Source organism: Trachypithecus francoisi, unplaced genomic scaffold (genome assembly GCF_009764315.1).
Source record: "Trachypithecus francoisi isolate TF-2019V2 unplaced genomic scaffold, Tfra_2.0 Lachesis_group3, whole genome shotgun sequence".
In the NCBI taxonomy this organism is placed as follows: Eukaryota; Metazoa; Chordata; class Mammalia; order Primates; family Cercopithecidae; genus Trachypithecus; species Trachypithecus francoisi.
In genome coordinates this window covers 12,837,392-12,860,650 of record NW_022681468.1, presented here as the reverse complement: position 1 = coordinate 12,860,650, position 23,259 = coordinate 12,837,392, and the positions used below count along the sequence as shown (strand labels likewise).

At 52.3% G+C, this 23,259-nt stretch overlaps 1 protein-coding gene across 1 annotated transcript; it reads left to right on the top strand.

The window, feature by feature from the left end:
- On the top strand, nt 1-22,934 carry OTUB2 (OTU deubiquitinase, ubiquitin aldehyde binding 2). The gene is made up of 6 exons (XM_033191493.1): nt 1-440; nt 11,565-11,660; nt 13,138-13,256; nt 18,000-18,084; nt 18,635-18,829; nt 19,764-22,934. The coding sequence occupies exons 1-6, from the start codon at nt 438-440 to the stop codon at nt 19,968-19,970; spliced, it is 705 nt and encodes a 234-aa protein (XP_033047384.1). The 5' UTR covers nt 1-437; the 3' UTR covers nt 19,971-22,934.
- The last annotated feature ends 325 nt before the right edge of the window (nt 22,935-23,259 follow it).

Sequence of the window (23,259 nt, the reverse complement as noted above, 5' to 3'; positions counted from 1 at the left end):
CTTCAGAAGACTCCAATTTTAGGTTTGCGCAAAAGCCCTTCAGCCTTTGCAAAGGAGGACCTGTCTTTCTGGGTTGCGCTAACTCCTCTGCTAGTTAAAAAGCTTTCTGTGTCTTTAAAAGGGGGAGGCATCCTGTCAAATGGCCCCTAAAGCATAGGCTGAAGGCGCGTAAAGTCCCACCCACTTTCTATGACGTCCTGCATCCCGGCTCCTGATTGCCCGGCTGAGACGTCAATCGCGGGGCGTGTGTCTTCCTGGGACACAGTGGAAGTCTAACCTTTGGTTTGCGGAGCGGTCGGGTGTATTCTCCGCCGCCCCCACGCCCTCGAGGTCCCCGCCACCCAACCAGCGGCGGAGCCCGCCCGCGCCTCCCGCGGCACTCCCGCACCGGATCGCTCCTCGCTGGGGCGGGACCTGGCCTGGCGGCTCCGGTCACTATGGTCAGTGATCGTGGGGGATCGCGAAGGGGGAGCGGGCAGGGGGCGCGGTGGGCGGGGTCGCTGTCGGAGCGGGTGCACCCGCGGGACGGGGGTCGGACGGGAGGCTCAGCCCCCAGACCGCCCCCGCCGCGTTCCGAACCCCTGAAATACGGAGTCCGGACGGATACTGGGGGCCAGGTCGCGCTCCGCTGTCCCCCGTGGACGTGCAGCTGAGGAGGTCCAGCTCGGCCCCGAGTCCTCGCCCCCAGCATGTCCGCCCCGGTTGGCCCCGGGCGCCACCTCGACGGCGCTGGGTGGGCGCCCTCGACGGAAGCAGGGACAGGGAGGCTGCAGCGCTACGGGTCGCCTCCTCTTTGTTAAGTAGCCCCCCAGTCAGCAGTCCACGGCCCCACCCACCCGAGGGCTCAGCCGTCAAAGACCACCCCACTCCTGGCCCCTGCCCCAACCCCACGAGGGGATCTAGGAGTTGCACGGGGGACCAGGTCGTCTGTCCCTGCGGGCAACTAGTCCGTCTTCATTTTTGGAGTCAGGACCCATGTGGAGAGGCTGCCTCAAGTTGTGAGGCACATGAGTTAGGGGTCGGGGAAAAGAAAATACTCAGGAATCCCTGATGGAGAGTCCTGTCTGCGCAGAACGGGGCCCAGAGACCCTCTGAGCCAGGCTAACCCTGGGCTTGGGCAGGTGGGGAAACTGAGGCCAGACAGGGAAGGGCTGGTACTGATAGTGGTGGTCCTGGTACTTGAACCCAGGCCTCTGGACTCTCAGTTCAGTGCTCTTTGTGTTACATCAGCTCACCTTCCAAGTTGCCGTGGGGTCAGGCATCCTGCAGGGGACTGGGTGGGATGGCTGCCTAAGACCCTTCAACCCTGAGCAAGGGGGAGCCTGTGGAGTGAGGGCTGAGTGGCTTGAGTCGGGGCCACACAGCCCCAGGTTGAAGTCTCACTTCCACCTCTTGGAAAGCAAAGAGGCTTTGGTTGTTCCACTCTCCCCCTCAGCACCGTTTTGCACATCTGTGTAATGGGCTGCTATGAGAACCAAGTGAGATGATTAGCTGGAGCTTTTCCTGTGACAGCAGAGTCCTGGAAATGGGTGTGCACAGATGCCTGGTTCTTCAAGCTTATTCTCTCCTATGACTGGGCAGGAAAATGGGTCACTGCAGCAGGATGCTGCCAGGCTGGGGCATGGGTCAAAGCCTGGTCATGGCCTGGCATGATCTGGGTGTGGCATAGGCAGCCAGGGCACGTGAGTTGGGACTGTCCTTGCCAAGCCAGCTTGGGGCGTAGCTGGGGGCCTCTGGGGCATCTGGAAGCACCAGCTTCCTGCTTCCACTTGGTGCCCAAGGGTTTACCTGGTTGAGCTGCTCCTGAAAGGCAGCCTAGGTGTTTCTGCATCACCCACCAGGGAGTGATGGAGCTGGGGTAATGATGGGCTTAGCCACCCGGGAGCTGGAGGCTGGCATGCCCCCTGGCCACCACTCGGCAGCTGAGAGCACAGCAGAGGCGGTAGCTGCTCTTTGTGCCATGCAGTGAGGCCGCTCACTCTGCCCCCTATCTGCCCTAACTCAGGAGACTGGAAGTTGGAGGGCAGGTGGGGTCCAAAGCCCTCACCCCTCACCGGAGGCTTGAGTACCTTGGCGATGGATGAAGTGGTTAACCCACTAAAATAGGATGTCTGTCTGGGAATCACAGGGGTGGAGGCAGTGCAGGGTCTGTCTGTTCCCTTCCCTTCACGTGGCATTTATTGAGCACCTACTGCGTGTGGGGACCATACTGGGCCCTATACTGCATGGTAGGTTTTTATGTTGAATCTGCATTGTGTGGATGGTGGTGAGTGTGTGTGTGTGACAGAAGGAATATCCTTGGAAAATACAGCATCTTCTTTGCTTTCCTGTTTCTACATCACTGGGCTAAGCTTGAGGAAGGGCCCCCCGTGGAAGACACAAAGCCCCTTGGGAAGGTAGGGGTGAGACAAGGACCAGGCCTCTGGCAGGGACTGCAAATAGCGAGGGGTCTCGTGCACTCAAGGTGCATTTCATGTTTGGCGAATGAATGAGTCAGACATAAGCAGGAAAACCACAGGGTCCTATTGTGCTTTGTTCTGTTATTTGTCAAACAGGTCCCCACTGGGCGCCTTTGTCAGGCCTGTGCTGGGCACTGTGACACTAATGAGAAAGACAAGGTGCCCGCCCGCTCTAGGACCTCATTGCCTGCTGGCCAAGACAGCTGGACACAAGCAGTGTCTGAGCTACAGGTCATGGCCTAAGAGGCCTAAGGACTTTGGGAACACAGTGAGAGGTCAATATGCTCTGAGGGAGTGGGGGTGTTGGAAGGTTCTGCAGAGGAGGTCTTTTGAGCTGAGTTGAAGGATGTATATGAGTGTTCAAGAAGGATTTGGGAAGGGTACATTCCTTTTGGCGGGTGTGAGGGGACAGTGGGCTATCAGGCTTTGAAGCATGGTCAAGAATGGGGAAAGGTAAACAGCCTCTGAAGATGCAAGGAGATTGAGGGAGGCAGGGAAATTGAGTGGAAAATTCGGTGGGGTCAGGATGTTCTGTGCAGGGCCTCACTTGCTGTGCTGTGGGGTTTGGGTTTTATTCCACCAATAAGGGGGAAACCATAACGTATTTTTGACAAGTAAGAGATGGTTGACTTGGACGATCTCTCTGACAATGAAGTGGATACAGGGTTGGAGGTAGCCAGGCTGGAGTCAGAGCCTGGCTAGTCCCATGCATGCATCTGTCTATTCATTCATGCAGTGTGTGAGCTTCCCGGGCTGCCATTACAAAGTACCACAAACTGTGGTGTAGAGCAACAGAAATGGATTCTTACAGTGCTGGAGGCTGGAAGCTGAAGATCAAGGTGTCAGCAGGGCCATGCTCCCTCTGAAGGCGCTAGGGAAGGCTCTGTTCCAGGCCTCCCTCCAAGCTTCTGGTAGCTCCTTGGCTTGTGGTTGCAGAACTCTGATCTTCATGTGGTGTGCTTCCTGTATGCGGGTCTGTGTCCTAATTGCCTCTTTTTATAAGGATACCAGTTGTATTGGATTAGAGGCCCACCCTACTCCAGCATGACCTCATCTCAGCTAATGACATCGGCAATGACCCTATTTCCAAATAAGATCCCATTCTAAGGTACCAAGGATTAGGAATTCAACATATGAATTTTGGTGGGGGGACACAGTTCAACCCATAACACTCAGTATACATTTCTGGAACATGGCTGTGTGCCAGGCACTGAGAAGCCAGCATTGACAGGCAGAAAAAATCCCTGTGCTCATGGAATTGGCATTCCAGTGGAGGCAGCCATGCAGCACGCGGGTAAACAGGCGAGCCTATTAGATCATGCCCTGAAGAAATAAAGGTGAGAGGGATGGGGAGGGGCATGGGAAGGCCTTTCTGAGGAGGTGACTCCACCTGCATCTTGGGAAAGGCAGAGGAAGAATCCAGGTCGAAGGAGCGGCCGTGCAAAGGCCCTGAGGTAAGAATGAGTGTGTCTTGTGAAGGAACACAGAGAGGGCCACATGGGGTCAGATCTGGGAGGTCGTTGTCAAAAGATTGAGTCTTGGCCTAAGTGAGGGAGTCCATTGGAGGGCGTGGAGGAAGGGCATGACCTTGCTGGCTAAGCAGCTTGTATTGGCTGCTTGTGGAGAATGGGCTGGGATGGGGGCAGGAGTGGAAGCCAGGAGGTCCTTGGGCAGATGTTGGTGCAGCCTCCCTGGGGGGAGATTTTGCACCTTGGACCAATGGGGAAGTCGAGGAGAGAGGAGTGGAGAAGCACTTCCGGGTCTCAGCGTGAGCTCTGCCTGGATGGAGGGGCATTCTGGGGAGCTGGAGAAGCCTGTGGGGGTGGGGGTGAGGTGGGCAGGAGAGCAGGCAGGGACATGCTAATTCAGTAACGTTCTCAGACTTCTGAGTGGCGAGTGGCTGTGGAGTCAGAGCTCTGGGGAGAGGTCAGGACCAGAGAGGAAGCTGTGAGGGTCTGTTGGGAGGATGCTGCATGAGTTCAGGCATATTCTAAGAGGGAAGGCCAGGGCCCAGGTCAGAGTCTCTGCAAAGCCAACCGAGAACTGACCCAGGGGGTGAAGCCTCATTGCAGGGTCTTGTCAGTTTTCTTAGTGGAGCAACAGAGAAGGGAGATGTAGAAGGCTGAGCAATGGCCCCAATGATGTCCACGTCCTAATCCCCACACCTATGACTATGTTACCGTGGCGAGAGGGGCTTGGCAGATGGGGCTCAGTTAAGGATCCTGAGTTATCCAGGTAGGTGCAATGACGTAATCACTAGTGTCCTTATGAGAGCAAGGCAGAGTAATGTGGGGGGAGGGGGGCGGGTGCGTAGTCAGGAAACCTGGGAGCCTCTAGAAACTGAAGAAAACAGATTCTCCCCTAGAGCCCATAGAAGGAACGCAGCTCTGTCGCTATCTTGCTTTAGGCCAGCAACACTCCTTTCGGATTCGTGACCTCCAGCACTGTCAGATCATAAATTTGTGTTGTTTTGAGACACTACATTTGTGCTCGTTTGTTACAGCAGCCACAGGAAACTCAGGGCATTTGGCTGCCCCCAAATCCATGGCTTCCAAACATTTGTCATCGCTCACCTCATCAATATAAAACCTCTGAGGCCAGGTGCTCATGCCTGTAATCCCAGCATTTTGGGAGGCCAAGGTGGGAGGATTGCTTGAGCCCAGGAGTTTGAGACCAGCCTGGGCAACACAGTGAGATCCCATCTCAAAAACAAAAAACAACAACATTGAGCACTGCATGCATATATATGTCATATATCATACCCCTGAGTACACCTCTGAAGGGACATTTCCTCCAGCCCCTGGAGCAGTCCACAGTGCTGGGCCCATGGCTGCGGGCTGCTTGAGGAGTCTTTGGGTTATGTGGGCAGGTTTCAGGTATATACAGAGGCTTGGGAGGGAAAACCAGAGGAAAGTGGGGACTTGTACTTTCCCTAAATTTGGAGGTAGGGCTTGGTCCATGGATTAGGGATGGGGTATCAAGGGCAAGCTCTCCAGCATCCTGGTGGGAGTTTATAACCTGGCTCTTTCATCTCAGCCAGTGTTCCAGGGATGTCGGAGGAAGGACCAGCAGACAGATGTAGTGCTGTCTCCCACCAAAGACTCAAAGCCAGTCTGAACACCAAGCCCACATCCTAGCGCTTTCTGCTAGTTCCCAGGGTTACTGGGGAAAAGCAGTGATTAAAAAACATCCTTGTCTCACTTTGAAATATATTCCTCCACGCAAGCTGCTAAATCTGTTTCCAAGCCGCAGTGCTATCTGACTTAATTAATTAGCATCTACTCGCAAACCAGCAATTAAAGGGCTAAAGTCCTTTTAGGTGGCCTAATTAGGTCTGACAGGACATTGTCAAGATGTGGCCTGTCCTTTCTCCATAACATCCTGGAAATTTTCAGCCATGGTTTAAAAAGCAATTACAAATGAGAGCCAGCCAGGTCAAGCCTCATGCCTGATTTATGGGCTAGTAAATCGAGGGTGTGCCTGGGGTTCTCCCAGGAGCTTGAGTCTCTGGTCTTGCCAGGGGTGTGGCCAGGGCCCTGCCAGTGTGGAGTGGCAGGGGACCAACTTGGGCGGAGTTGGGTCATTCTGGAGGTGCCAGGTGGGGACTCAAAGGGCCAAAGTGAGAATCCACTTGTCCCCAGGTCCCCCAATAAGCACATCTGGGACCCCTGGGGCCCTGGAGCTAGCCCAAGGTTCCATCACCTGCACCTGCAGATGGAGGTAGCCCACCCGTGAGACATTTGTAAGCAGGGGTAGCTCTTAAATAGTGTGGAGTAAAGGGAAAAAAATCTCCAGAATATCTATAGACTAATATTATGCAAACTTAAAATGCACGCATACTTACAAGTCTGTATTTTTTAAAAGGCAGATGCATTTCATTTATACGAGGTACCTAGAGTAGTCAAATTCATTAGAGACAGAAAAGTAGAAAGGTGGTCGCCAGAGACTGGGGGCAAGGGGATGAGGAGTTAGTGTTTAATGAGTAGAGATTCATTCTAAGTACCTGGAAGAAAAAAAATGGGTATGGGAGTTTCAGTTTGAGAAGATTGAAAGTTCTGGGGATGGATGGTGGTGATGGTTGCACTCTTGTGTGAATGTACTTAATGCCAGTGAACTGTGTACTTAAAAATGGATAAAAATAATAAAGTTTAGGGTATGTATGTTTTACCATAATCATAATAAAAACCAAATATATCTAGAAAGACATCCCATAGAATCTACCTATAGAGGCATGGGGGCATGGAGGAATGGAAATAGGGATCGGGGATGAAGGGGACCAAAACCTGAACAAATACCTTCCTGAGGCTGCTTTCCACAGCATGTCCTGAAGGTACGGTGAGCTCAGCTCTTAGGAGCTGAGAGAGCTCCGAACTGCTATGTAGTATTTTCTTTTCTTTTTTTTTTTTGAGATGAAGTCTGTCGCCCAGGCTGGAGTGCAGTGGTCCGGTCACGGTTCACTGCAACCTCTGCCGTCTGGGTTCAAGTGATTTTCCTACCTCAGCCTCCCAAGTAGCTGGGACTACAGGTGCCCACCACCACGCCTGGCTCATTTTTGTATTTTTAGTAGAAACGGGGTTTCACCATTTTGGCCAGGATGATCTTGAACTGCTGACCTTGTGATCCGCCTGCCTCGACCACCCAAAGTGCTGGGATTACAGACGTGAGCCACGGCACCCGGCCCTATGTAATATTTTCCCTTAACTTGGCTCTTTTAAAGAGCTTAAGTAGATTTGTCAAAAATGCAAAGTTTATGTTAATAGAGCAAGTGGAAACCTAACTTGACTTTCCTGGCATAGGTGCCACCCTCGTTCCTCATCCACCTTTAAATATTCCTCATTTTAACTGCTTTTTTGTTTGTTTGTTTGTTTTGAAATGGAGTATCGCTGTGTCACCCAGCCTGGAGTGCAGTGGCATGATCTCGGCTCACTGCAAGCTCCACCTCCTGGGTTCACGCCATTCTCCTGCCTTAGCCTCCCAAGTAGCTGGGACTACAGGCACCCACCACCATGCCTGGCTAATTTTTTGTATTTTTAGTAGAGATGGGGTTTCACCGTGTTAGCCAGGATGGTCTCGATCTCCTGACCTCGTGACCTGTCTGCCTTGGCCTCCCAAAGTGCTGGGATTACAGCTGTGAGCTACCGCGCCAGGCCTCCTCATTTTAACTGTTGATGGCAATTTTCTGCATTGAAGTACTTATCTCTGCATGTTGAAGATTAATTCCTTAAATCCATTCCACTCCTCTGTTGATTACCTTCTCAGACACTGCAGAGGAAATGTAGCTGATTTTGTGTCCTCCTTCTGCCATTTTGGTTTTGGTTTTGGGCAGTCCAAGCACCAGCAGTATTAAATATAGTTCTACTGTTTGATCTATGATTTAAAAAGACCCAAGCCATCATTTTAAGTCAGCTGTCTGTAAAAACAACAAGACTTTTATATAGTATAAACAAATTGTTAGATAAATAATGGGACTTTGGAATGAAGTCAGAGTGTGCGTGACTGCAGAGCAGGTGCGCTTGCTTTTCAGTATTACCTGTTTGTCCTCCTACCATCCACGCAAGGCAGCAGAGAGAGGGCTTTCATTCTGAAACATACAGAATCCTATATTTGCTGTATTAGCATGCAGTATGAGTGCCAAATTAATTGTACAACTAGCAATTGTTATTATGCTAGTAATGTCAATCTTTCATGATTTAGAATAGACCAAAACATGTTAACTTTTTACAAATTTGCCTTTGAAGTCAATAAATCTGGCTTGGTTTAAGTTAAAAGAAAAAACACAAATGAAAATGGAATGATTTTAAACTCCGAGTCAGAAGCCTGCCCAATCTTAAGAAGAGAGACTAGCAAAGTAGAAAGGAGTTCAAGGTATGCTAGAGGCTGTCTTTCTCCTTGATGCGATTAGAAGGCTTGAAGGAAGTGGAAAGGCAAATCACTTTCCTTCCAGATATCACCGATGTATTTTACCGCCGTGTCTGGATATTGCCTGTAAATCGTGTCCTGTTCTACCTGTGATGAGCATCTTTTGGGCTTGAAAACGCTGTTGTGGACACTGAGTCCCCAGGATCAGGAGCTGGATGTAGAACTTTCCTGGGGGAGGCCTCAGGGGCAGGAGGTCAGGACCTGGCCTGTTGATAAGAAGGCCCTGGGCTGCCCTGCGTGGAATGTCCCTTTGTGTTTAGCAGCCTTGATCCCTCAAGACCTCTGCGTTCTGCCTACCTAGCAGTTTGGCATGGTAGAATTTCCATGGGCTTCAGGGTCAGATAGATCTGCCTAAAATTGCTTCTTAGCACAGGGCACCTGACCTTGTCAGTAGAATGGGCATAATACCCATCTCAGGAGGTAGTTGTGAGGATTCAGTGAGATAATGGGGACATGTCAGCCTCTCCCCCCAAGCCTAGCACATAGTATGTGCACAATAATGGCACCTGTTATCACCTCATACCTCTTGGGCCTAGGGTAGCAGATCGCCAGATCATCTTCCATGGGTTGACTTTCAGCCTCACACTCGCAGGGTGGCTGCTGTAGACATTGCATCTGCACTAACGGCAGGAAGAAGTAAAACACTCCCATCTCTGTTCCTTTTATCCAAAACCAAAAACTTCCCCAGAAGTCCCCAGCAGACTTTCCATGGGTCCAGCTGGCCAACCCCAGCTACCTGAGTGCCCATAGCTGCAAGGGAGGCTAGGAAAATGGGAAAGAGGTAGGATTGTTGTGACTTACCCAGTCACTTTTCATCGTGTTGTGGGATTCCATTAGTGGGGAGGAAACGGGTCACGGCTGATAAGACAGAGGCCCTCGGCACCTGCTCCCAAGTGTCATCTGATTCCTTCTGATAGTTTTCCTGTTGCTTTGCCAGCTCGCACTGTGATGTCAGGGCAGAAGGAAGGAAGGAATCCGGGGCTGGATTAATTTAGCAAAGAAGGGTGGGTACAACATGGAAGCTTCTAGAAGCAAAATCCAGAATCCCTTTTTCCCACCCCCCAAGTGTTTGCATGCCCTGTTTCCACTTTTGGAAGCGTTCTTCATCCAGTTCTTTTTTTTTTTTTTTTTTAAGACAGAGTCTTGCTCTGTCACCCAGGCTGGAGTGCAGTAGTGCAATCTTGCCTCACTGCAACCTCTGCCTCCCAGGTTTCAGAAATTCTCTACCTCAGCCTCCTGAATAGCTGGGATTACAGGCACGTGCCACCATGCCTAGCTAATTTTCTTTGTATTTTTAGTAGACATGAGGTTTTGCCATCTTAGCCAAGCTGGTCTTGAACTCCTGATCTCGTGACCCACCCACCTCGGCCTCCCAAAGTGCTGGGATTACAGGCATGAGCCACCGCGCCCGGCCCATCCAGTTCTTTAGGACAATGAATTCATCCTCTATTTTTAAGCTTTCTTCTGGGAAGTTGCCCTGAATCCCATGTTTGGGGGAGATCATGTTTGGTGCCACCAGAAAGGGAGAAACGGAATAAAGTGTAAGTTCAAGGGAGAGCCCAGGACTGACTCAGATGAGGTGAGGAGATCAGGGAGGCTTCATGGAGGAGGTAGCTTTTATTCATTTGTTTGAAAAGTATCTCATCCCCTTCTCTGTGCCAGGCCCTTGGTGAATGGAAGATGGCAGACAGTATGACAAGCTGTCACCCAGGCCCCCTAAAAACACCCCTGCCCAGTCCCAGCTTCTCCCCTGACCTGATACTGGATGCAGGATCGGGGCCAGATGGAAGTTTGCAGTCTGTCCCATGTGGAGACAGGAGCAACAAAAGTCATTTAGGCCTCATTATCTAATCTCATGGTCCAGCTTTCTGCTTCTGTGTGCTGAGCTTTGGAAAAAGCTAATCATCAAAAATCCAGATATATTTCTTCAGGTGAAGAAAGGGGTTTGTAGCATCAGAGGGCTCCTCTCTGAGCAGGATGGTATTGGGTTGAGATCATTATCTAGTCAGTGATGAGGCTGAGAGGCTACCAGGGAAGGCCACTGTGGCCAATGTGACATGAAAAAGGCCAGTTACAACTGCATATCAACAATGATGGTGATAAATGGATGGAAAACTAGATTTCTATTTACAAAAATCCCAATGAACAGTGACCATCCACAGTACTCTATTGCATAAAAATGGTCTCCTCTGGTTGTGTGTAGCAGCCAGCCTCACTTATTTTAAGCTATAAACTAAGTGGCTTTAACACCATTTCTCTCGCAGTATGTTCATGCTACAATCAAAGCGGCTTTGGGTGGGTTGGAGGCTAGAGATGCATCTCTCGCTTGTTTGAGCCCTGCTGACAAGATAGCACAAGGCGGAGACCAGGCCCACGGGGAGTTGGCTGCTAGAACGAGGTGTCTCCTGCAGTTTCCTTCACCCAGAAGCTTCCTTTTGTAGTTGCCTCCTCCCTGCCCGCCAATTTCTTCTCAGGCCTGGAGAGACCCTGCCTGTAGGAGGCTTGTCTTTCTGGGTTGGAATTGACCTAGACCCTAGAGCTGGGTTGTAGTATAAACTTTCTCCGCTAGGTGGTGCATGAAGATGCCCTCCCGCCCTGTGCTCCCTGAGCTCAATCTCTTGACACCTTTCCTGGCATCTCCATGTACCAGTGCCACACAGTGCGGCCTCTTCTGGTGACCTTATCACCCCCTATCTTGATTGTTTTTCTCTGTAGACTGTGAGCCTTGTGGGTGGGGGAGTGCTAGACGTCCCTCCTTCTGTATTTCCCGCTTGTGACACAGTGCGGATGTTCAGGAATTGTTGGATGAATAAAAGAATGAATGAATGAATGCACGAATGAGAGAGGAGGGACGGAAGGAGACAAAGGGCCTTATTCTCAAGCATGAAGGCTCATTAGGTTCGAGGTACACATTCTGGGAAATGAATCAGGCTTCAATAACAAGATGAGTTTCCTTATAACCAGGGCTATCTCTTCACGATGGCCCTGACCCTGCCGATCCCTGTCCTGGAAATGTGGCGATCCCAACAGGCATCTAGGATGCTGGTAACATACTCCCAGCATGAGAAGGTAGGAAGATCCCATTCATTGTTGTCTGTAACCGGCAGTTCAGAGGCCACCAGCTCGCGGAGTCCCATCCGTTGCTTTTGAAATTGTCACAGCATTTCTTCCTTCCCTATCTTCCAGAGTGAAACATCTTTCAACCTAATATCAGAAAAATGTGACATTCTATCCATTCTTCGGGACCATCCTGAAAACAGGATTTACCGGAGGAAAATCGAGGTGAGGCAGAGGGCAGGGAGAAAAGCATCCTAAGATAAACAGGCTGGAGTTGGGATTATAGCCTCTTTGAATGGGCCTCTTTGAAGGCCAATAGTTTGGGCCAGGTTTCTGGGCAAATGAAAGGATTCCTAGGATATTTCGATGTTGGACATTTGCCTTAGCAATACATCCTTTCATTCCAAAAAAAAAAGGATTTTTTGTTTAAAAGTTTAGCACTATCCTAATGTTTTATTTACTCACTGAGACTTCATTACAATTCTGTGAGGTACTTTTATTACGCCTATTTTACAGCTGAGGAAACTGAGGCAATTAAATTGTGGCCATTTAGCTCATGAGTGGCCAAGCTGGGATTTAAAGCCAGGCAGCCGAGTCTCAAGCCACATTCGTAACTGCTGTGCCGGGAGACCTCTTGGAGGGAAAGTGTACTCCAGTGAGGCTAAAGGGATTTGTGGGAAGGCTGCAGGGATCGCTCATGGAGCAGTCACCCATGGGTGGCCGGAGGAGCTGGGTACCCACTCTGTCCCTCTGGCAGCAGGCCCCGGCTGCTCTCTGCACTCTGCAGGACTTCCTCTCGCTGCAGGACAGGCTTGTTCTGGTACTGGCCCCACAGGCCCTTGCCTTTGAGTTCCTCTCAGACACGCAGCACCATTGCTGGACCCCGTCACTTATCGTCAGAGACTCTGATGGGTCCAGCTTGGGTCAGATGTCCATCAGCAGCCAGGGGTAGTGGTGTGGGCATCATGTGATCCGAACGCCGCTGCAGGGGCACTTCCAGGACAGGAGCTGGGCTCTGCAGCCTGCTGACTTTCGTGTCCCCCGGAGCCCTCCTGGGAGAAGAGCCTGGGGCTCCAGAGAGTGGCCTCCCCACTGCCAGCTGGCCTCAGGTGGGCCCAAGTCAGCTCTGAGCCTTCTCATGGCTATGGGGGGAAAAGGAACTCCCAGACCCCTTGAAAACCATCCTCTGCTGTCAAAATGCTGCTTATAGTCCCATGAGGCAGGAAAGGGGATTCCAGGCCAGTTCAGAGGGACACCTACTTATTGCTAGGAGTGGAGCTGGAGCCTACCCCTCCTGCCCCTGCTCACACATGCAACCCCCCACCCCCTACTTCTGCCAGCTCCCGATTCTCTGTGCTGCTCCCCCAGGAAGGCTTCCCCAACTTCCAAAAGCCAGTGCAATGCCACTGCCCTGTGGCACCCAGCCGGGCACTCCTTCTGTCCTCACAGTGCCACTGTCTAACTATCCATCTTCCCTCCCGGACTGTAGGCTGCCTGGGGGCAGGGACGGACACACAGGACAATACAGTGTATTTTTATATCAGGGGGATGAACGAGTGTGGGAGGCTGAGGGGATAGCAGCCTGAAGGGAGGGAGCAGACGTTTCCTGGGAGAGATGGGGGGCACCTGGCTAGTCCCAGCACCCAGACCACACAGAGCCATTATTGGTGCAAATGCCCACATTTCTTTCTGTCCCCCGCAGGAACTCAGCAAAAGGTTCACCGCCATCCGCAAGACCAAAGGGGATGGGAACTGCTTCTACAGGGCCTTGGGCTATTCCTACCTGGAGTCCCTGCTGGGGAAGAGCAGGGAGATCTTCAAGTGAGTGCCGGGGTCCCCTGGGCTCTCAAGGCTATGTTCTCTGTGCTAGGTCAGCCCCAAGTCTCTCGGAGGTTTTTGTTACACTCGGGCTGGTTAACCCAGAGAGTGAGCTGGAGGGCTGCCTGGCAGAGGTGTTTGATGTTGGGGGAGTGCAGCCACCTGCTGTGGTGCAGTTGGGGGCAGCCAAGATGCCTCCCAGATGCTTTCCAGCCTCTGCTTCCACCACAGGCCTGGGTCAGCCCAGGTAAGTCACGTGGAGCAGGTACTTCGTGACCCAGTCTGAAAAAAGAAAACACAAACAAAAAGCAGCTTTGCCCCGGTGTTCGGTATAATTCCTGTTGACCTTGGTTTGGAGTGTGTGTGACCCAGACATTCAGCTGTCTGGGCCTGGCCCTGAGGTCATGCTGGAGAAGGTCTGTGTCCAGAGCTGCCCCTATCATCTCGGCTAGTTCAGGGCTTCTCATACCTGAACATTTGGACAAGGCCCCTGGTTCTCTAGTCCATAGCAAGAAAAAAAAAAGCAAAGACAAACAAACCCCTGAGACCTGGCTAGGACCCAAATTCCTGTTCAGTGGGAGCAGGGCAGAGCTGGGACTGCTTTTGTCACTGCCTCCCAGGAGATGCTGATGCCGCTGGGCCTCAGACCACGCTTTGAGGAGCAAGGAGCTAAGAGACCCACCTGGCTCTTAACCTTTGGGGGTCTCAGAGCCCTTAGAGGCTTTGGTGAGGGCCATGGGCCCTCCTCATCTGAGACCCGCACCCAAATGCCCTCTGGAAACAGTACGGGGGGCAGTGGGTCTTTGGCTAAGGCAGGCTTCTCACCAGCGGCATGACTGATGTTGTGGGCCAGATCATGCTCATGGTGAGGGCTGTCTTATGCACTGTAGGCTTATTAGCAGCATCCCTGGCCCCTACCCACGAGATACTAGTAGTAACCCCTTCCCCAAGTCATGACAATCAAAACTGCCTCCAGACACTGCCAAGAATCTCCTTTCGGCGGAAAAAAAGTCGACCCTCTCTGGTTGAGAACTACTAGGTTAAGGCCATCATCTCCTGTTCAAAATACAGATGATCCCAAAGAGGGCAGAAGCTGGGCCATCTGTTCCGGCAGAGCCCCTTGGATGCAGAGCCAGCTATCCTAAGCCATTCCCCTCCCCAACTTTCTCAGAGCCCTGTGGGAACCAGCGCAGCACAGTGCAGGGATCATGACCCCAACTTCAATTCCCCATGACCCATGTGCCCTGGAGTTGTGCCACGCAGCAGCCCTGGGCTCTCAGGTCAGACCTCACTCTCTTGCTTACTTGCTGTGCAACCTTGGGCAAGTGACCTGACCTCTCTGGTCCTCAGTTTTCATGCCTGTGGAAGGTGGACATTATAACACACTTCAGGATGCTACTGTGAGGACTCAGTGGGTGATGCTGGCCAAGCCCAATGCCTGCATCTCTCTCTGCACCAGCCCACGTGCTCTGTTCACCTTTCCTCTGTCCTGTCTCCCTACTCGTCAGCACACACGCGTGCCATGCTCAGACCCTGCTCTAGGCTGTGGGGATACTGCAGTGAACAAGAGAGACAAAAATCCCTGCCTTGTGGGGCTTGCGTCCTAATGGGAGAAGATGGACAGTACATGAGTATCACGTTTGAGGTGTCAGATGTTGATAAGTATTGTGGGAAAAATCAAGCAGGAAGGAGGCTGAGGAGTGCAAGGTCTGGTGTTGTCTGTTTCAAGTAGGGTTGGAGAGGTAAGGGTGGCAGGGCACATAGCACCTCAGGCCTTTCTAAGGACCTTGGCTTTCAGCCTGAAGGACACGGGAGCCACCAAAGGATTGCGCAGCACGGGGACTTGCCCTGCTGGCTGCTGTGTGCAGGATAGATGGGGGCGGAGACACAGCCAGGGAGATGTGGTTGGCGAGAGATCCAGAGAGGAGATGGCCGTGGTGTGAGCAGGTGGATGCAGTGGGCATGGCAAGAAGTGGGCAGGTCTAGACACCTGTGGAGGTGGCAAAGACAGGATTTGTGCCTGACTCACATGTTGGACATGGCAGAGTCAAGGATGGCTCCCAGGGATTTGGCCTGAGAATTAGCAGGATGGAGAAGCCATTTGCTGCAAGGGAGGGCTGAGGAAGATCAGGAGCTGTGGTGTGCGATGCTGTCTGAAATGTCCAGGAGTCATAGAGTGGGGGTGTCTGGTGGGCACTGGAGGTATGAGGCTGGCGTTCAGCAGGCAAGCTGGGGCACACAGGTGGTAAGTCAAACCACAAGGCTGCATGAGACCACCAGCATTTTCTCTTTCTTTTTTAAAAAATTTTCTTTCTCTCTTTATTTTTTCTTGAGAGATGGGTCTTGCTATGTTGCCTAGGCTGGCCTTGAACTCTTGGGCTCAGGCAGTCCTCCCTCCTCAGCCTTCATCTTCTTACACAAAAACCGAGACCATGTCACTCACAGGCTTGAAATATGCCCCTGACCTCTAGGAGCAGTGGAAACCCCTGACACCAAGGCCCTCCACACCAGGCCCCTGCCCCTCCTACCCCATTGCCTGCCCACCCTGAGGTCTAGGCACAAGGACCCACTTATCCTACACACACCAGAGCTTGCAGGCATGACATGCCACCTGACGCTGCCTTGGCCTAGGTAGCCCTGCCTCTGACCTGGCTGTGGGCTCCTCGGGCTCCAGGTAGGCTGCTTCACTCACTCCCCTACAGCTCCTTTCCCCAGCTGAGCAGTGGCCATAGCCCTGTCATGGACATTAAGTGATTGACTCGTGAGTACTTGGAACACTGACTGGGATGTTCTGTGCTAGCTCTTATCGTCCGCGTCATGCATCCTCCACAACCTGCTGTCTCCCTGTGTGCAGTGAGCCCAGAGCCACCCAGGCAGACACTTGTTCTCTGCTCAGTGCTGCTGCAGGGCTGGAGCAAGTGTGTTGCAGCAGTATGCTTGTTCCAGCCCTGGATCTTGCATACTTGCTCTAGAAGTATGCAAAGTACTTCTGTGTGCCAGAGGCTTGGAGAACACGCGCTTCCTTTGAGGGCAGCCACTGTTACTACCCCATCTTACAGATGAGCAAACAGAGCCTCATAGAGGTCAAATGACTTGCCAGAGGTCCCACACAGGCTTGTGTACAGCCCCAGCTGTCTGAACTTGCCCCCCCTGCCGAGCCCCAGTGCCATCCTTCCCCACATCCCTGGCTTGCCTCTCGGGGGTACATGTCCTGGCCTTCTAACAGGGCCTGTGACCGTGTGCTGCTTATCTCTGTGTCCCCAGTGCCTGGCACAGAGGGGCCCATAAGTCACTGGCAAGGAATGAATGTGGAATGAGGCAGAGGTTTAGGGGTGGGAGTAGGGGCAGGAGAGCTGGGAGCAGAGCAGTGCACTTCATGGCCATGCAGGGACAGAGTGGTCCGAAAAGGGTGCGGGCCCTTGGAGTGGCCCTGGAGGACTGCAGCTGCTTCCTGGAGCTGCTTCTAGTACTCTGGCCATGGGCCACCTAGGCCACAGCTGAAGACAGAACAGGGGGTGCTGATGAGGGTGGCTCCTGAGCGGCAGGCATTAGTCAGCACTGACCATCATCAGATCCTTGCCGTGGCCCGGAGGGGAAACCTAGGTAGCAGGTACCACCGCAGTGGAGGCCTCATCCTCCCGGGCAGCCCTCTGTTCGCCCTCAGCACCCCTGCAGTCAAGGCGTCATCACCATCCACACTTGTGCCAAAGGGGAGCCTAAGGCCAAAAGCCACAGGGAGACTTGACAGGGCTGGAGGGGACTGCGGCCAGAAGTCAGCACAGGATCCATCCCTCCAATCCAGGCACCTCACTCTGCAATCAGGACAATCTAGTCCTGGCCCAGGCAGGACTCTTAGATATGCCAGGACCAGCCAGGGGCAAGCGGGGTCTAGGCAAACACTCCTACTTCTGAGTTAGGAGACTGGCTTCCCGTCCACACCCACCACCTTCTCCCTCCTCACCGCCCCTGTCCTCCTACAAGGCACTAGGCTTTTCCGGAGCACAGCAACTTCTTAGGTGGTCCAGGCCTCTGTATTCCCTTGTGAAACCTTCTGCCTCCCAGGTCCTGTCAGAGCCTCGTCTCCGTTCCTAGGGAAAGTAAGGGGCTGGAGAACTAGGTGTGGCCTTAGTGTTCTGCGCCTGCCAGCTAGTCACCCAGGGCCGGTCACCTGGTCCTTGTGGGAGGCAGCCCTTCCTCCATACCTCATTGCTGCCACTAAACTTGGAGTGTCCTGGAGCCAGGGCCAGGCCCAGGCCCAGGCCTGGGTTTCTTGCCATGCCCCCTGAGGGTACCAGGACAGGTCCCAGAAAGGGGCTGTGCCATCAGGGGGCCTGCAGTGGATGCAGAGAGGAACCACCCAGCATGCACAGAGCAAGGGCCTGTGGAGCAGGTCCCCAAGGGTGACCTGGTGCTGGCAGATGCTTAACAGCCGGCTTTGGGCATGCGGGAGGCCTGGTGTGTGTTGTCAGTCGATTGCTGTGGTGTCAGTATTCAATATTACCATGATTGAGTCAAGCTGCCCTCATGAGGTCACTGAGCAGGGAGTTGGAAAAGATGCAAAATCACACATGCCCTTGTCATACCGTCTTTCCACCATGCACACACACACAATGCCGCTCAGTTACCAGGGCCCGGGGACTAGAGATGAGGTTGGTGGGCGCAGTGGGTTGAGAGGGGGATGCACAGTTGACAATCACGGCACACTCGCTGTGTTTCCCTGTAAACACTCAGTCTACCCCCCTGTAGGTTCAAAGAACGCGTACTGCAGACCCCAAATGACCTTCTGGCTGCTGGCTTTCAGGAGCACAAGTTCAGAAACTTCTTCAATGCTGTGAGTTCACCTAGTCCCTCCTTCCACACTGGCAGAGCAGACAGGAGCAGGCACTGGTTGGAGCCCCCGCACAGCCCACAGCTCTGCTTCTCCTGGCTGGGGAAGGACAGGATTGCTTCCTGTCTGTGGGGGTGTGTGGGCACAGGGAGCCCAGGGCCCTGCCCTCCCTTTGGGAGGAGGCACGTCCTTCACCCTATTCCATCTCCACCTTGTGCCTCCCTATCCAGTTAGTGAAGAGGCGGGATCGGGGACTCTGACGCTTGCCACTCTGAGTGTGCATGTGAGAATGCAAACCCAGGTAGTCAAGGCAGGGAGACCCAACTGCCGCTCCCTAGACGTGCCTCTGGCCTAGTGTACAAACTACAAAGTCTTGCTAACCCTGGGTTACTTAGCTTAGGCAGAATCTCAGACTGATTTTCTACCTCAACCTGAGAATCTACAAATGAAAATGCACGTGAGGGCTTCACGCAAAGGGAGGGAGCGGAGGGAGAATGCAGAGGGAGGGCTGGGGCTTGCTTGGCCTCCCTAGCTGAGGGCCGCGCGGGCGCAGTTTTACAGTGTGGTGGAACTGGTAGAGAAAGACGGCTCAGTGTCCAGCCTGCTGAAGGTGTTCAACGACCAGAGTGCCTCAGACCACATTGTGCAGTTCCTGCGCCTGCTCACATCGGCCTTCATCAGAAACCGAGCAGACTTCTTCCGGCACTTCATTGATGAGGAGATGGACATCAAAGACTTCTGCACTCATGTAGGTGCTTGGGGTCTCAGCGCCAGCCCCGGGTTCTGCTCCTGTGGCCCTCTGCCACAGACTTCAGCACCCATCTCTAGCCAAGGGACTTGGGTGTCACGACTGCCCTTGCAATTCAAACAGAGCTAGGTCAGCAAGCTGCAAACAGGTCTCACCTGAGCTGCCTGAGCTGTGTGGCCTGAAGCAAGGCACTTCCCTCCCTGGAGATTTCCCATCTGAAAAATAAGGGATTTGGACTGGCCTGTTTACAAAACCGCAGTCATAGTCCAAGAGTTACATTTGCTTGACGTGTTTATGATGCGTGGTATTTACCAGAAAGAATTGCCAATATTTGAAAATTAGGCACTTTTCATAGGAATATTTGGATTTCTGTTGGAAAATCAGAAGATCCAGCCCCCAGGCCCTTGCTCGTGCAGGACAGTATCGGCAGGCACTAAGCAGCAGCTGCCCTCTCTATGTGGGACACACGCCTGCTTGCCACCGCCTCTGCCTCTTCCATCGTCTCTGCGGCATCCTGACTGGCACCCTCACTCACCAGCCTGGCCTCTGTAAACACTTAAGCTTGAAAGGCACCCCTGGATGTCAGGGTGCCTTTTATCTCTAAGATTCTTTGATGCCCAACCTGAAAAATTTCTGCCCCCTTTCCAGATCCGTCTAAAGTAGTAGCCTGCTCTCAGGTGTAACAATAAGGTCTAGAATGGAAAAGATCCAGGTTCGATTCTTGCCATTGTAGCGATTTCTAGCTGTGCTGCCTCTCAGTGAGGCTGTTTCCTGTGTGACATTAGAATGTCCATACCCAACTCATAGGATGTTGTGAAGATGATGTCCCAGCACAGAGGCTGTGACCATGACCCTGAGAGCCAGAGTTGAACTCACTTGTCCTCTGCCAGGCCTCCCTCCTAAGCTGGCTTCTTTTCATTTTGGCTCCCTGCAGGAAGTAGAGCCCATGGCCACGGAGTGTGACCACATCCAGATCACGGCATTGTCCCAGGCGCTGAGCATCGCCCTGCAGGTGGAGTACGTGGACGAGATGGATACCGCCCTGAACCACCACGTGTTCCCTGAGGCTGCCACCCCTTCCGTTTACCTGCTCTATAAAACATCCCACTACAACATCCTTTATGCAGCCGATAAACATTGATTAATTTTAGGCCATGCAGTGGAACCTGTCACCTAATGGGACTGCATTCTGAATGGAACGTTCCGGCTCTTCAATTTTTTAAGCAATTTAGACTGTAGCAAGAAAATGTGCAGCCTTTTGGGCAAAGCCCCTGGAACGAGGCCTACCCATTATGGACTGTGGTAACTTGGTGATATTTTTAGTATTTATTTTAATGGAGGATCAAATGCTTTCTAACTGGGCCCCTGACAGTTCCCTGTGAGGCCTGGGTGGGTCACCTGCCCTCTCTGGAATTGTTTCTTCAACTGGAGGAGGGTCCTCCTGCCTATGTTGACATTGCATTGTAGAAAAATGGGGCCTCTGGTTTCTCTTTACCAGGGGCAGTGCCTCTCTGCGGGGGAGGAAAAGCTCAAGGTTAGCTGTCTTAATGCAAGTGACTTACCAGGCCTACAGAGTCCAGTCCAGTCATTTGTTGGACTGGGCTCTGGCAGATGGCCTGTTGATGTCAATTTGAATGTGAGGGCTGTTTCAAACATTCATGATGGATGTATTTTCCTACCCCTAACTTACGGAGAAAAAAAAGACTTTCTTTTTTTGCCAAAGTCCAGAAAAGGGCCTTTAGCCTTTAGCAGGAGCTTAAATTGTTGGGGCCCCTCTACCTCTCTCAGGGCCAGAACTGCCTGATTTTTGGTGGACGAGCCCTTCAGGGTTCTGCTGTCAGCCCCACCTGGACAGAGGCTTACAAGACTAGGGTTTGAAGCAAGATCTGTGTATTTCTGTCTGGGACCAGGAAGCTGCAGCTGTTCCATCATCCCCAGCAAATCCTAGAAGTGGAGTCTGGGTACTTCACGGATAGAGGTGTCGGCATGCACAGCCATGGACCCAGCTGAGCAGAGCAGATGCTTTGCAAGCTGCCCCTGGCTGCTTTCTCCCTTTCCTGCTTCTGCTCTCTTTATGGACTGGTCAGAGGGTAGGTGGGAAAGAACAGACAAGCCATGTAAGTTGGCAGTGGGGAGATTTCCACTGTGGAAACTGCCTGGGAATTCTGGCCAGCAGCGTCCTCATTCGGCCACCTGGCTAAACCCCTTAAATAAGCCCCTCACCTTGCTGCCTCAGGACCTTCAAGATTCCATCCGTGGGCTGGCCGGCGAGACGGCACCAGTGGGGCCCCACACCCTGGCTAGGCGGAGGTGCTGCTAGCAACCTCTCTTTCTCTGTAGGAGGAAATGGAAAATGCAGGGTGTGGAATTGCCCTTTGGGGTCCTTCCTTAATTGAAGGCCACCTTCTCACAGGTTTCATTCTGCAGGGATTTATTGGAATCTATTGGTGCTGCTGCGTGAGTCTGCTGACAACCTGACTACACAAGGACTGGGTAGCAGACTCCTCAGAGTCCTCTTGACACAAATGTCCGATTTGTGTCATTATTCTGCCTTCGTGAAAAGCCAATGGCACTCTCAGATGTCAGGGGATTTTAGTGCCAAGCAGGGCCCCTGGTTTCCATGCTGCCCGCAGTTGGAGTTTGGATCCAAAGGCTCTGGCTAAGTCATTATGTCACTTTTTCACAGGAATGTAGATTTGACCATCACCTCTGAATTTGTTCAGTACCCCACCATTGGTCTATGAGAAGTACACTGGAAGTGTGGGGGGAACACATGATGTGATTTGTAAATAGCATCATCTTTGCCAGACAAGTCTCCAGAGGATCCCTGTTTCCCAACGGAAAGGTGTGAATGGACACACACATGGCCTGGATGACACCTTGGCTGTTCTGAGGGGCTGTCAGGTGGGCTCTGGGCCGGCTCTCAAGCACAGCAGAAGCCTCACTGGCTGCTATGTCTCTGTATCTGTGGCTTGTGTGGTAACCTCAGAAGCAGAGCTGTTTGGCAGACTGGCTGGAGAAATTCCCTCTGGGAGACTTGCCTGTGCTGTGCTTCCATGTCACAGAGCCCCCCAGAAACTCACAGGGGCCCCCTTCCCAGGAAAGAATCTATTCTATCACTTCAGAATCAGGACACTCAAGCTCTGGCAGAGGCAGGCCAAGTTACTTTCATGGTCTTACCCTCTGCTTTTCCCCTTTTTGCAAAAAACCATCAGCCAAATCCGAACCATTGCCCTTGTTCCCCCCACATTCCCTCTCAGATCTTTGTCTCAAAGGGAAAACACAGTGGATGAAAAAGTGTGGCAGGCTTTGTCAGCTTATTAAAATCTAGTCATCTGTTGATGTTACCTTGCAGCCAGTCACCCTGGCAGTCACACTTTCTGGATAATTCTCTACCCTCACCCGACAGAGCCATCTCTCTCCAGACCAAAAGCTGGAAGGACAGTTGTTTTGAGAGCTTGTTTTTACAACTGCACGTTTATTATAATACTTTCTCTCCAAAGGAAACTTTATAAATCAATGGGAACAATTAGCAACAGAAAGAGCACAGTCCCTGCTTTTGACTGGGTTTCTATTTTAAGCACAAATGAGATCTCTGAAGCCAGAATGCCAGGGTTCAAACCTCAGCATTGCCACTTACTAGCTGTATGATCTTGGCCAAGTAACTTCACCTCCCTGAACCCCAATTCCAAAGTTTGTGAAATGGCAACAATACCTATGTATCACTGGATTACTGGCTAAAATGGAATGAGATTCCTTGTGTGAAAAGAGCTATTATGCCTGACACTCATCGTATGGGCTCTGCAAAGGGATGTTCCCCAACCTGTCCTTCCCGACAGGAAGCACAGGGCACTGCAGATGGGGAAGCATGTCACCCTGGCAGTGACTGTGGCTTCCCAAGCAAGAGTGTCAGGGGAACCATTAGACAGAGTCTAGGAGCCAAATGCATCGCCACCCTGAGCAGACACGGGAGTGGGGAGGGGGCTGTGACTCAGTGAGTGACTTTCAGGGACCCCAGGCCCTGCGGGATGTAGGCCAAGCCCTACAGCTTCCCGGGGCAGTAAGTAAAAACATTCTCCTAGCATGAAAATGGTTTCCATAACTACTTTTGTCCTGGCTTAATACTGGGTTCCTGGCATGCAGCCAAGAACTCTGCTTTTCCGTGGTGCTTGTGTGTTGAGTAGATTAGCTGGGGAGGGATATTCCTTGTTTAATGGCAGATCCAGGACACTCAGGAAGCTCTGCCCATTGACTTCACCTTACCAGGCAAGAGTAGCACTGCTTGGAAGGCTGCTCCTGTCTTTTAAAGCCTGTCTACTTATTAGCTCGTCCACCAAAAAAAGGAAAATAATTTGCTGTTAGAAGGCTAGGGCAGGATACCGACAGTCATCAGGGGATCTATGTTTGGCTTGTGACAAGTGGCTTCACTC